Source organism: Centruroides sculpturatus, unplaced genomic scaffold (assembly GCF_000671375.1).
Source record: "Centruroides sculpturatus isolate CEXI.00-Female unplaced genomic scaffold, Cexi_2.0 scaffold181, whole genome shotgun sequence".
NCBI lineage: Eukaryota > Metazoa > Arthropoda > Arachnida > Scorpiones > Buthidae > Centruroides > Centruroides sculpturatus.
In genome coordinates, this window is record NW_019384322.1 from 105,762 (window position 1) to 119,645 (window position 13,884).

General features: G+C 24.9%; 1 protein-coding gene across 2 annotated transcripts in view; it reads right to left on the reverse strand.

The window, feature by feature from the left end:
- Positions 1-1,684: 1,684 nt before the first annotated feature.
- LOC111625868 overlaps positions 1,685-13,884 on the reverse strand; it is a 66,308-nt gene continuing 54,108 nt past the window's right edge. The window contains exons 2-5 of one of the 2 annotated variants that reach the window (XM_023369123.1): positions 7,677-7,777; positions 6,528-6,686; positions 2,377-2,465; positions 1,685-2,272 (exon numbers count right to left, since the gene is read on the reverse strand). In XM_023369123.1, coding sequence (XP_023224891.1) covers positions 2,269-2,272; positions 2,377-2,465; positions 6,528-6,686; positions 7,677-7,777 — 353 coding nt within the window. In that variant the 3' untranslated portion in view covers positions 1,685-2,268. Of the gene's footprint in view, positions 2,273-2,366; positions 2,466-6,527; positions 6,687-7,676; positions 7,778-13,884 lie in introns of both variants that reach the window. The other variant, XM_023369115.1, reaches the window with a different exon arrangement.

Here is a 13,884-nt window from a genome sequence, read left to right on the forward strand (position 1 = left end):
ACTAAGTGCAACGTCATTAATTTTAACGTAAATAATTTTCTGTAATTTAAGAATTTTTCAAAAACATAATATGTAATATAAAAATATTTTATTTAAAAATATATATAAAAATTTAAAATAAACTAGAAATTGCTTTTAACCATTGAAAATATTGAGAACATGTTTTATTTTTAAAATAAACTATATTTGATAGAAACACGCATGAAAATCTTAAAAAAAAGAATAGATTTTTTAAAATATTAATATAAACTTTAAAATGCGTTTATTTTTAAAGCTAAAGCATTAAATACACGCTACTCAGGTTATTTTTAATATATATTGAAAAAAAAAATTAACATTTTATAATGAATTTTATAACAATCGTTGATTTATAAATGAAAATTTTATGTATTAATTAAAAATGTATCCCAATTGATTATTTTGAGTAGAATTGATAACATCTTATTTAAAATCTTGCCAATGAGAGTATGATGGTAAAATGATGAATGCTTGTAAATGTGCGAAAATAAATCTCTGTCGATGCCAAACTTCAAGTAAAGCCAGAGATTGACTGAGTCGATTAATTTTGCGAATATATAAACATTCCTCAAAAAATTTAATTAAGTCTAGAGAGAGCTAATTAATTTGAAGTATACTAATTATCTCTTTGCTATCTTTCTCTCTTTTGATCTTTATATGACTGGTAGAGAAAATTAGCAAAATACTTTCAAAGTTGAATGCATCTTTTGAAACTTTATTGATTACATGTGTCATATTAAAGCTGTAAATTTTTTTAAGATTCAATCTCAAAGTGTAACCCGAAACAAATTTATTTAAATTATTTTATAAAATTAATTTTTAAACATTTAAACAATCAACGACATGATATTTTTTAAACCATTTCTTGATAATTTATTCCATGTATTTAAAAAATATATATATAAATAAATGATTAAGAAATTAAAAATTATTCTTTTATTTTTTATATAAACTTTAAAAATAATTCCAAATTTCAACTAAAATTTCAATAAATTAAAAAAAGAAAAAAAAAAGAATTTAATCGAGTGCGCTCGGTTGAATGTTTGCTTCAATATACAATATCCTGTCTAAGGTCCTTTTCGAGAAACATTTTCCGGTTCTACGAGTGAAAATTAAATTTTCGTTCAACAACAACGTTAAAAAAAAAGATTAAAGAATAAAAAAAAATAATAATATTTTAAAAAATTTGATAAATTTTTATACTTTGAAGCGCAAACAGTTAAAGAGTTTGTTTATGCACCGTACGTGAAAACGTAAATTTGCAAACTTTATTCTTAGAGAGCGAATATTTTTTTAAAAGTTTTTAATATTAATAAATAATAATTAATTTATATATGTTATATATAAAATAAACAACTCGAAAAACACTAATGTATGATTTTATTTCTTTATGGAAAAGTCACTTACATGAAAAAAGAGAACGCTATACCTAAGAACAAGCACAAATGCCAGAAAGGAAGTCATTTTTGGTATTTAGAAGTATATATATATATTTTTTATATTTTTACTCCAATTATGCCAAAAGACTTTAAACTATAATAATCTATAGACTAGAACAACTTTGATTTTAATCTACATGAGTAAAAAATCTTCATATTTTTTTTATTTAGTATATAAATAAATTTTTATCAGAACTAATCTTTCAACTTTTATAAATTTTTTTTTCTTTTACAAATAAAAACTAAGAGAGTTATGAGAGCACGTCAAATTATGAAAATTTTGTATGAAAAAAAAAAGCATTTCGATACTAAGGCTCCTAGATTACATTATTCTTTTTTTTTTTTTCTTACTTCGTTTAGAAATTTGGAAGATTGTCCTCTTATGGCAGCTGAATGCTGATTGATTTAGATCACCCTGCGTCAGAAAATTTATAAATATTCTAAGAAGTTAAGATGAGAGATTAATTTGATTATACTCGAAAGACAATTTGTTTTTCTTTATTTTTACTCAAGAAGCTTGTATATATATCTCTCTCTTCTCTATCTTCTCTCTCTCGCTCTCTGTCTCTTTCTCCATTCTCTTCAAACTCCTTGTCTCATTGCAGCGAAGACAGATAAAAAATAGACTTACAAACGGCCAACGATATGTGTATAGAGTGTGAAAGAGAAGGAAGCTAATTTACACGACAAATGTGGATTTTTAGAAATTTTTCAGTAGAACTACTGCCTGCAACTTCATAATCTCATAAGATTATATTGTGTGGCAAAAATATCAGCTATAAAATCTTTGCTGCCAGGTGAGGTTAGGACATCACCTGCAATATAAAGAACAATAGGAAGGAAAAAAAATAATGTTGAAACTTATCGATTAATGTTAATTCAATAGGAAAAAATAAAAGATAAAATTACCAAATATTACATGTTTTTGCGGGCTTTGTACCCACGGAATGTTGTTTGAATCTTAGTCGCTGCTTGCACCAAATCTGGATCAGACAGGTCAATATCGAGCTATAAAAGTATAAGAATTAGCATTTAGGAGTAAAATTATGCAATATTATGTAAATATTTAATTAAAAAATAACTTTATTTATGAAATGACATTGTATTTTATATAGATTTGTTTTAATAACATCATATAGTAGGTATTTTATTGTTACAATAATAATTTTAATCATTAATTTGTATAGTTTTAATTTATATTACTTTACTTTTGTTTTAATTTAAAAAAAAACTTATTTAATTTTGAATAATTTACAATCAACCTCATAATTTCTTACGTGGAATAGTCACGAATTAAGTTTGAAATGGGATGTCAAATTTAGATTATAGTAATTGTATACATTCTTGTATCCTATGAACACCAAGGTCAACACAATAAAAATAATTTTATTAAAATTATATTTAAATTAAAATTAAAATTGTGTTTTTTGTAGNATATTGCTATTACTCATGAAAATTAAAATTAAAATTGTGTTTTTTGTAGTCCACGTAGCTTTTCTTAGCCACAACAACAGAATTTAATAAAGAAAAAGATATATCAAAGCGTCTTAATTAAGGAAGCTTTAGAAATATGAGACATCAATTACGTTGTACAGAATTAACTAAAGATCGTAATTTGTCATAATTAGAATAAAATCTGAAATAATTGCAATTAAATCTTTCAGAATACTAAAATCCATATTCTTATGCAATGTTACCAGTATTTTAAATAAGAATTGTATTTCTTACATAGTATAGTTATATGTCTTGGTAAAGGTCACAATTTATAACATCATTTTTAACGCAATCACGTCCTGTTTTGCTGATTCCAATTTAAACTATGTGTTCAGTATTTATTTCCGGGCATTGGATCAACTCAATTCGATTTTAACTCCACCAAATTGCGCCTTCTTCAATGACATTACAATATCTACGTGTTCAATATTTGTAATGGAATTCCAACAGAATATGTATGAAATTTCATCCAAAAAATTGTCGTATCTCAATTTTCTTTTGGCGCCGTTGAATCCCCATGAATCCACAATAAAACCTTCACACATTTTACAAAATGTAATATAAATCTCCTCTGATAAAAGATATTCTTTTTTTTTGATTTAATGCATATTAAAAATCTTCTAGTCGATATTCTAAATATCATTAATAAAAATCCGGATAAACAATTATTAATTTATTGTTTTTAAATTGGAATAAAATATTTGTAACTTTAACGTAAGAGCAATTCAAGAAAAAATAACGAACGGCGAATACTTCATCCAGAATAATTGAATTGATACAAGATGTCTTTTTTTATTGGTTAAATAAATCGTATCCCAATAAATAATAGTTTATATATATTTATTTATTTATTCATGTAAATTTATCGATGATAGCTTAGAAATATTTAGGATCCTCACTAAAAATACGTTAATCAAATTTAGAAGTGTTTATCGGAAAATACTTCAAAACAAGTGAGCTGTAATTGAATGAATGTCAGCCAGACACTATAGATATTTTGTTTGCAAAGTTACATCAGTAATAGTTATCGATAATATCATTTTTTTTAGAGATTTCAAAATTGATTGATAGAAACGTTCCTCTAGAAAATATAAATTAATATTAATATAATAAAATAAATTAATATATTATTATAACCTAATAATACAGAAAGAAGAAAATTTAATTAAATATCGTAACAATTTATAAAACTATTTCAACAGAAGATTTAAATTTCACATCATCATCATCTTCTTCTTCTTCAAATTTTCTTAAATAAATGCATTTAGAGACACTACGTGCTTATTTAAACTAAATATTAAATCAGATATTCATGTAATTCAGATGAAAATCGACCCCAATATACTACACTTCGAAAATGGTTTTGTTATAATTAAACGAATGACGTTTATAAAAGTTATCATTTTTGATAGGATTTACGTATCTCAACGGATGCAATGATCATTACAGTTACAACTATTGACAGAAAATTAAGTTTCCCACGTTATTGGATCACCATTTACAAACTTTTGTATCATTATTTAACTTTATATACGAGAAAATTGCTAAGTAACGTTTAGGATGGAGAACAATTTCTCCTTTGATCAAGGATTAATTCTAAAAATTTTTCTGGAAATTTTCCGGAATTAGATTTTCTTTGTGATACACCTACTTTAGTTAAAATGTAAATGTTGCTGCGGATGTAGCTACACTGTAATAAAGTACCAGAAAGGATTTCTAGGACAAGATAAATTGCTGGAGCGTCTTATTTCTTCATTATCTTAAATATATCAGGTAAAGAACATTCCTAACTTTTATCTAAATGTATGTAGAATCATACCAAATGTATTATTTTATTAGGGATAATCGATTTGTAAACGTTAGTCAAATTGATTTTTACGAAACGAAAACATCACCATGTAATTTCTACTTGTAATATTTACAATTGTAAATTTATCGATTATATTTTCTAAGAAATTCTTTGAAAAAATAAGTAATTGATTTACTTTACTATAATCGATGTATAATCGAATTTTCTTTCCTTCCGTCTCTACGTCAGACAATGTCACCATAAAGGTGTAGACCTTTTGTCTCGTGCATTGGACAATGACGTCGATATTTTTGATGTGTGCTTTGTCTCTTAATCCCGTATGAGAGAATTTTTAAGAATTTTTATAAATAAATTCTAAGAAAATCGATGCTTAGATACAATTTTTATAAATTGAAAATGATAGAACATCTGTAAATTTAACCAGAAAAAATATCTATAATATTAAATTTAACTATATGAAAAGGTGGCTCAAAAGTTAGTTAACTGTATTTACTATATATTCTGTGTAAATTTGTGAATATTTATCTTAAACTGAGTTTAAAACAAACAATTTTTCTTTTATACTATTTACAAGTGATATTTATATATACTATTTATATTTTGTGATTAATAAAATATTTTAAAAAATGAAGAAATTTAATTTTTAAAATGGTTAATTGACTTATGAGCCACACTTTATATTAATTCTTGATTTATATCTAGCCTTTATTCAATTTTTATTAATTAAACCTTAATTTGAAACAACATAACTTAATTGGAAATATGATAAATTTTCACGTATCGGATTTACAATTTGGATTTTGGCCAATGATAGACTAAAATTAACGTTTTATGGCCCATTATTTACATCTTTTAATTAACGAAATGTAGTTATAATTACAACGAAGAATTTTTGAATTAATCATAAAAATATTTAATGAATTTGAATTAAATTTTCGTAAACACATTTACGAATTATACAAAAAAAATTTGGTTTACAATGTATATATATTCTAACTTATTGATATAAAAGAGTTAAACGATCTAATTTCTTAAATGACCTTTCCCATTTTAAGGGGGGAAATCTTAGATTTCTATAATTAAAATTTCATTTGTGGTTTCAATTTTGAAAATCGATGATCATCTTCAAAATTCAGTATATAATTTTTGACACGACCATTCTTCACTTTTCCAGATGCAGATCCAGTGTTAGTGACGTGCACTTTTGATTTATTTTTCCTGATTTTATTTCTTAACGTTATTCTTTTGAAATATTTTTTCCTTTTCTAAAATTCGTGAAGCTGTCGAGGATCGTTGTTATCTTGTCTTTTCTATTATCGATGATTTTTAAAGCCTTTTCTACTGAAACTTAAACCACTTCCATCACTTTATTTTTTAGTTTATTCACAACACTAATGGATTACAATGGTTCAGCTAAGTGGATTTACTTAAAATAAGAAATTTCAACAGATCAGACCGAATATAAAATGTCAAAAACCTCTATTCTTATAAATATTATAACGATATTTACTTTAATATGTGTACAAAAATTAAATATTTTTTGGGGAAAATATTTTTTTACATCTTTAGAATGAATTAAAGATATAAAATTTATAAATATCATCTTCGTGTTGTATTTGTCTATAAGAGTTTATGGCTTATAGGAATTCTGAAAACGGAAACGGCAGTAAAATAGTAAGAAAAAGTAAGTTTTTAATGGTAGGAAATGATTATATTTGATTAGATTATAATAATAAACAAGTAAAGAATAAATGATAATATCTTACTACTTCTTCGGACTCTTGAGGTGGTTCTGGATCTGGTACAGGTACTTTCATTTCCTTTCGTACCATATGTCCTCTAAAAGATGCTTGGATGCGAGTCGCAGCTTTTTCTAACTCCGGATCAACTGGCTCGGCACTACCTTTATTATCGTCTTGACAAGCCTGAAAAAATAATAAATTTATCGCTCTCCATAATATTAAACTCACCATAAAGTCAATTATTTCTCATCGTTTATTTATTAAATTTTTCAAAATAATTTTTTGCCATTTTTTTTTCTTTAATAGAAACGTTTCCTATGATATTCCTAGAATAAATTCTTACTATATTTTTGGATCAAGACCAATCCCGAAATGTAATTAATATTTAAATTTATAGTCAAGTCAATGAGCCAAAAATGAACCTTTTGCATGTCAGTCGGTTCTAAATCTTTATTTTTTCATCAGTCATTTTTTTTAGGGTTGGATTGATGAAAGACTTGCGAAATGCGATCGTACATAAAAATTCTTTTTTTAGAAAAAATAATTAAGAATAAGCACTTTAAATTTTATTTGAATATTTAATGTATTTTAATAATGAAAAAGTGTCTAGACACGAGAGCTCACACGAACATGGAGGAAAAAATAATAATACATTTTTCATCATCATCATTATAATTTATCATGGATTCGTCTTCGAATATTTCAGGAAAAAATAATTTAAATAATAAATAACGACATTTAAACACGTAAATAAATCTCGTAAACGTGGAAGCAACGTACATCAAACGAATAAACAATTATTTATTAAAAAGTGCTTTCTCAGAAAGCGAATTCTCCCACTTACATCCTGTCTTTTAATCACCCTTCATGACTTAAACATGACTTCCTCTTCCGTCAACGAAGATAACTTTAAATACACATTTGTATTAAATTAAGCCCTTTAAACTATTGTATAAGTTTCTTAATTAAAATCACTCAATGAATATTTCAAACATTTGTTAAACATTAATTTTTAAAAATTTAAACAGAGAATCCTCTTATACGAAAAAAAATAAAAATAAATTTCTATCGGTAACGCTCTTTTAAAAATATTTATTCCTAAAAGTATTTTTGTATAGAGGACCATCTGTTCTCTCAATGTTAAACTGATAAGAATTCAAAACGTCAACTTGCCTTCATGTTGTCTATCTCTTTTCTTGTTTTGTATCCACGAAAATGAGCTTGGATTTTTTTAGCAGCTTCTTCTTCTGAAGGCTCGCAACCGTTCGTCGCTTCTGAAATAAAAAAAAGGTAAAAAAAATATTACAATTTTTTTTCTTAGCTCTATTGGACACTGGACATCCATAAACAGTTCTTTCGCGACTATCTCTCTCAGACAGGAGGATAATAATTGAAGGCTGCTGCTGCTTTTTTTTATATAGCTAAATGCTTCTTTTCTTTTTCAAAAATGCGCTTCTAATTTTATATAAGTTTCTTGTAACATTCTAACAAAAGTTTAGCTCAGAATAAAAAAAAATGGACGGAGGAAAATAATAATAATTGATCCTTAAAGATTCTAACAAATATTTTATTTTTAAACAGAACAGAATGTTTTGAAATATTTCCAATCTTTAAATGTTTTTTTAATGTTTGCTTTTTTGAATTTTAAATTTTGTAAAATGTTTTTTTTGTACATTTTTTTCTAAAGAGAAATGTAATTTTTTTTTCTTTTAAATTTTCGAGATTGTTTTGAAAGTTAACTTTTCTAGATTTTCAGTGTGTTACTTTAAAAATCTAATTTATTTTTTTAATATAAAAGGTGCGTGAAAAATTAAATTTTATCGCGAATATTCAATTTTAAACAATATAAATAATTACTTTCGCATCAAAAAATATCATTTATTTGTGGGGAAAAAATGATAAAATGATAACTTATCTCGCCCAAATTTAAAGAACATAAATATCGTCAAAAACCGCATTAATTATTATTATTCTTTTTATGAATAATTCGAGTATAAAAGATAAAGTATCTTAAAATTTTCAAATTAACTTTTAAGATTAGAAAATGCCATAAATAATTTTGATAATTAATGAAAGGACAACTTTGTAAGGAGGAGGTATTATTATTATCTATTGTAACAAAATAGCAAAGTTTGTATTATCTTCAGAGGAAGAAAGATTAAGACGCTTTATCACAAAGAAACTTCACAGTTGAACAAACAGAATTACTTTATGAACATGACTGCTCGGTCTATCGATCAGTTTTGATGAATTTATATATTTCCAACAGCGAATTAAATCTTTCCAATGCATTCAGTCAAAGAGAAGGAAGAGGAAACGAGTCAGCAACCTTCTCTTATCTTCAGCATTATAAAAGATTATTTCAACCTTGACGTCCATTTAATATATCTTTATTTGTAAACTACAGCTCAGGAACTACTTAATTTTTATATCAATGTCTTACTTCCTTTCGAATTTTTTAATGTATAAATATAATATAAAAATTTTAGGAAGGGTTATTTTTCCGCCATGATAATGCTTAAATTACACATTTACTAAACAATTTTATGTACAGTACATATTTATATATTGATTTTACTATGGAATTGATTTTAAATAAATAATTTAATTACAAAAAATTACTTTAATATGGAAAAATTATATACAATTTTATATTAATTTTAACATCTAAAATAGTTTACAAGAGGATGTTAAATAAATTATTATTATATCAATAAACGATAATTTTAATGTTTTTATAACTCATTTTTACTTCGGAAATTTCGGTTTATAGAATATTTAGACATTTAATGGACATAAATTTCTAATATATGTTGTATAAATCACGAAAACATGAATTCAACATAAGGAAGATCTAAAGTGCATCAGTACATACAACTCTCCAATATCTTCATTCGATGCTGCTGACAAATAGATTATGTTCGATAAGACACTGCATTAAATAGTATTATAGAATTATATCAATGTTACCTAGTGAAATATTGTCACAGAAAGTTATCATGGAGTCGTAAAAAAAAATTCCTTCGGGAAATGTCTCGGTAGTAACTAGTGATGGAGTGGACCATCGAGAAAATCACGTGGATCAAGGAGCAAAACCGGGATTCCTTCGAAAATATTCTTAAACCACATAACCTGAAATTACCGTAATGTTAGAAAAGAAACTTTTTTCTTATATTAAGCATCAGATTATTTTGAAAACAAAAATAAATCTCCTCGTAAATAATACAAATCTCCAAATGTTCTCGATCTAATCCTATGTGAGCTCTTTATAATTTTCGTCCAATTTCTTTAACGATGTTCAATTTCCGGTTTATCCAGCTTATATTATATTAAGTATCAAACCGTATATTCGAAAATGAAATTTTTCATAAAATAAAAAGATAAAACATCAACTTATATAAAAATATTAAAAAATAAAAATTTGCTCCATACACGTATGATAAATCGGGATAATAATTAATATTAATTAAACTGTAGTTTTAAATTTTATATTAATTATTAATAAATTAGCTATTTATTTAAAATTGCAAAAGAAAATAATAAAATTTCTAATTAAATCATTGTTAATTTATTTCGCTTTTAATTCACTCTAAAATTAATTATGTTTAATAATAATAATTTTCAAATTTATTATTCGAATATTCTAATGATCGATAATATTATTTTCTAGTGTTTAATTTTTGTAAATGTCATCACTTAAAGTAAAAATATCGATTGGAATCGATTATATATTTGTGGATGATGATGCTGAAGAAATAGAAAAATAAGTTTGACTCATCCTTTCGAAAAAGTTTTTCTATTTGAGCCACTTACATGTAACTATTCATCTGAATTTTGTTTTTTGTATAGAAGAAACAGACAAACTCATTACTGATTCTTTTTCAGGAATCATTTTTGAATCCTTTTACATAAGATGATTACCTTGCTTAGATTATAATTTGATTAATTTATTTATTTTTGCTTTTAAAATAAATTCACTTTTCTTTTCTTAATTCGTAAAATTATTCAAAGATATTCTCTATGGAATTTTTGAAAAACTTCAATCATTTACTTTGGCAAAGGGCTTAAACTTTATAATCAACACAAACGGATTTTTGAATAGTAATAAAAATTTAATTATCTAGAGACTTAAACAAAGAAAAACCTAATTTTCATTACTAAATTAAATATAAACAATTATTTAAAAATTGAATTAAAAACAAAGAATTATTTAGAAATGTTAACTTTCGATTATTGGGAATTAACGTGAAATATTTTTTTTTTATAAGTGAAGTCTTACAAACAAATTATTATTTTATATACAAACAACAACAACTTTGTATTTAATTAGCTTAAACATTAGAGATTAATTTTAACGTAAATTAAATTAACATAATCGAAACAAATTCGTCTAAAGAGTTTAGTAGTTATAACACTAATAATATCGTGAAACGACATTTGTAATCACTTTTCTGAATATTCAAAAGTTAGTTAACACAAATTTCTTAAGTAATGCATAGTTTCATAGAATTTCTTAGTAATTAATCCTTAGATATACTTAATTAACGTCTACAACTTATAAACATCATCATATTAAGTAGTGTTACAATAAATATTTTTATACTTATCAGAAATTTAAGTAAAGTATGAATTTTAATAAACTTTTAAACATATTTTTTAAATCAAAATTTCAAGTAATTATAAAACATTGCTGATAGAATTAAGAGCTAAAATTACATTATAATATTATAAATAATATAATAATTAATATTTTTTTTCGTTATTTATTATACTAAAATATAGCAAAATAATATTTTGTTAGGAGATTTTTAGTGAGGATTTTTTTTTATTTATTGATCGAGATCTGAGATTGCTTGTTTGTCTTCCATACGTGGAATCATATTGCCAAAACTAAATTACTTAAGCTTGAAGATCCTCAAGTGCTACTCAGATAACAGTTTAAGTTGGTAAACTGTATACCTGTAATGTAACTACGCCTAAATTTCTATATCGAAAAATACTTTTCCTTAATCTTTCAAAATTTTTATATATCTTGTTACTCGAGCAAAAATACAATGAAGTAGAGTTGATGGACAACGTCGTTTTTGCTATAAAATGAATTAAAATATTAATAGAATTTATATTTAAAAAAAAACAAAATTATTTATTTATTTTTTAAATGCAAAGTACTTTATTTTTATTGAGGAAATTTTATTATTTTTTTTATAGAAAAAAATCTTACGAAATTAAGAAAAGTTTATACAACCGTTTAATGAGAGAGGAAGCAAAGTTTTTAATCTATTATAAGGACATTATCTCTAGCGTAATCAATTTGTCATTCTAACAATTTTCTACTTAACCTTTTTTTTCGGAATTAATCATATTTTAACAATTTCTATATTGATTTATCAGTAATTCATTCAGAAAACTCAATTAAATGAATTTTTCCTGTCATTTATTCTGAATTAAGTAGAAGCGCACTATATGCAGATTTTCTGATTAATAATCAAAGAAATTGTTGAATATATTAATAAAATTTTTTATCGATTTTTTAATTTTTTTTAAACTATAAACTTTTTTAAATTCATAAGCGCACTTATTTGCTTGATAAATATTTAATATAAAAAAAATGTAAGCAGGGATCAGGAAATGAAGAGTGAGATCAGATATTGTAATATTTTAAAGTAAAATATTCTTTATGAAATATGTAGACTTATTAAAATTGTAATAGTTAATGAATGATTAAGAATAAAATTACAGAAATGTCTTTATGATAATTTAAAATAATGGTGTAGACACTTAAATAGAAAATCTTTGATTCTAATCAATAAAGTTAACCATCCTCTTAAGTTAAAGGAACAGATATATAAATTGTTTCTATGTGAGAATTTCGTTAACTAATAATACCTTGTTTATAACCAATTCAGATATAAAACTAAGTAACAAATTATCATTTGATACATATAGGCTATATAAGTGCACAAACCTACATCAAATAGTTATTACATATCCCGAATATAACCCAGATTATCGAGTAGACAATTATTCCATATATACATTCACGTTTAGATCCATAATTACTAACAATTATTATGATTAGAAACATAATTATATACACTACAGATATTCGATAACATATTTACTATCATTTGCAAATAAGATAATTTAAAAATTAAAAATAACCAAGAGTCATTTGTTAAATCTGTTATGGATTTATTAATGATACTATTAGCTGAAAATTATTGTGATTAATCTAGACTTATCGTTAAAATTAATAACTTCATAGATTATTATTAATTGTTAATTACTAATTGTAGTTAATTGATTTAAGTATATATTATATAACTAGGAAAATCTTCTTGTAGGGCCTGTATCTATTCAAGGTAATCCTTTCACCTATAAAGTACGAGTATACTTTATATTATAATTGTTTCTAATTATACAGGAATTATTGATATTTATACGGTTTATATACTTTAAGCTAACGTTTGTATTTAAGTAGGGTCTTATTTGCACGTAAGCTAAATAAATTGCAGCTTAGGTCTTCGCATTATGAGTCACATGTTTACATGTATTATTATTTGGTGAAGGGAAAGCGCCTATTACATTAATATATTATAGTTTAGGGCCACAAATTTAAGTCCATATGCAAGTTTACATAAGTTGCATCTAATTTAGTATAAATTATTAAATATAGTACAGTAGAACCTCCATTATCCGGACCTCCATTATCCGGATTTTCGATTATCCGGATTGTCCAAAATAAACAAAAATTTTACGAATTTGCGGATTTGCACTTGGCGAATTACGATACTGTTTATGTACGTGATGGAATGATAACTTTTTTTGTTTCAACAACGTCTCACCCAGCACAGTGGTTGTAAACTCTTAAATATATTTTGCGTCGTAATAAAAATATAACTTGACATACGTATTTATAAATAATTTATTTTCAAATTACATCATTTCTATGACCAAGGGCGGCGTAAGGCATAGGTAACGTGGGCCACCGTCTATGCCTCGCGGTCCGAAGGGTCTCGCGTTTCGAAGGTTTATGCATTACTTAAAAGCCGCGAACGCGACGAAAAAATTTTACTCGTCATAAAACGATAAATAGTTTCTCAAATTTTTATTCATAAGAATGCAGTTTCAACTGCTTTTTATTTTATAAAATCCGTCTTCTTGCGCCACCAGAGGGCCTTTTAAACAATAGGTAGTCTGTTAGCGTTGGTCAATAATAGTCCAAATTCAATACAAACGTTTGTTTCTTGAAAATTTGATCACGGTTTAAATACAGTATTTACTTTTAATATTACCGATATGTCATCGAAAAGAAAACGTGTTGTATTATCATTAAAAGACAAATTAAAGTATTTGTTTCGATTATCCGGATTTTTCCTTA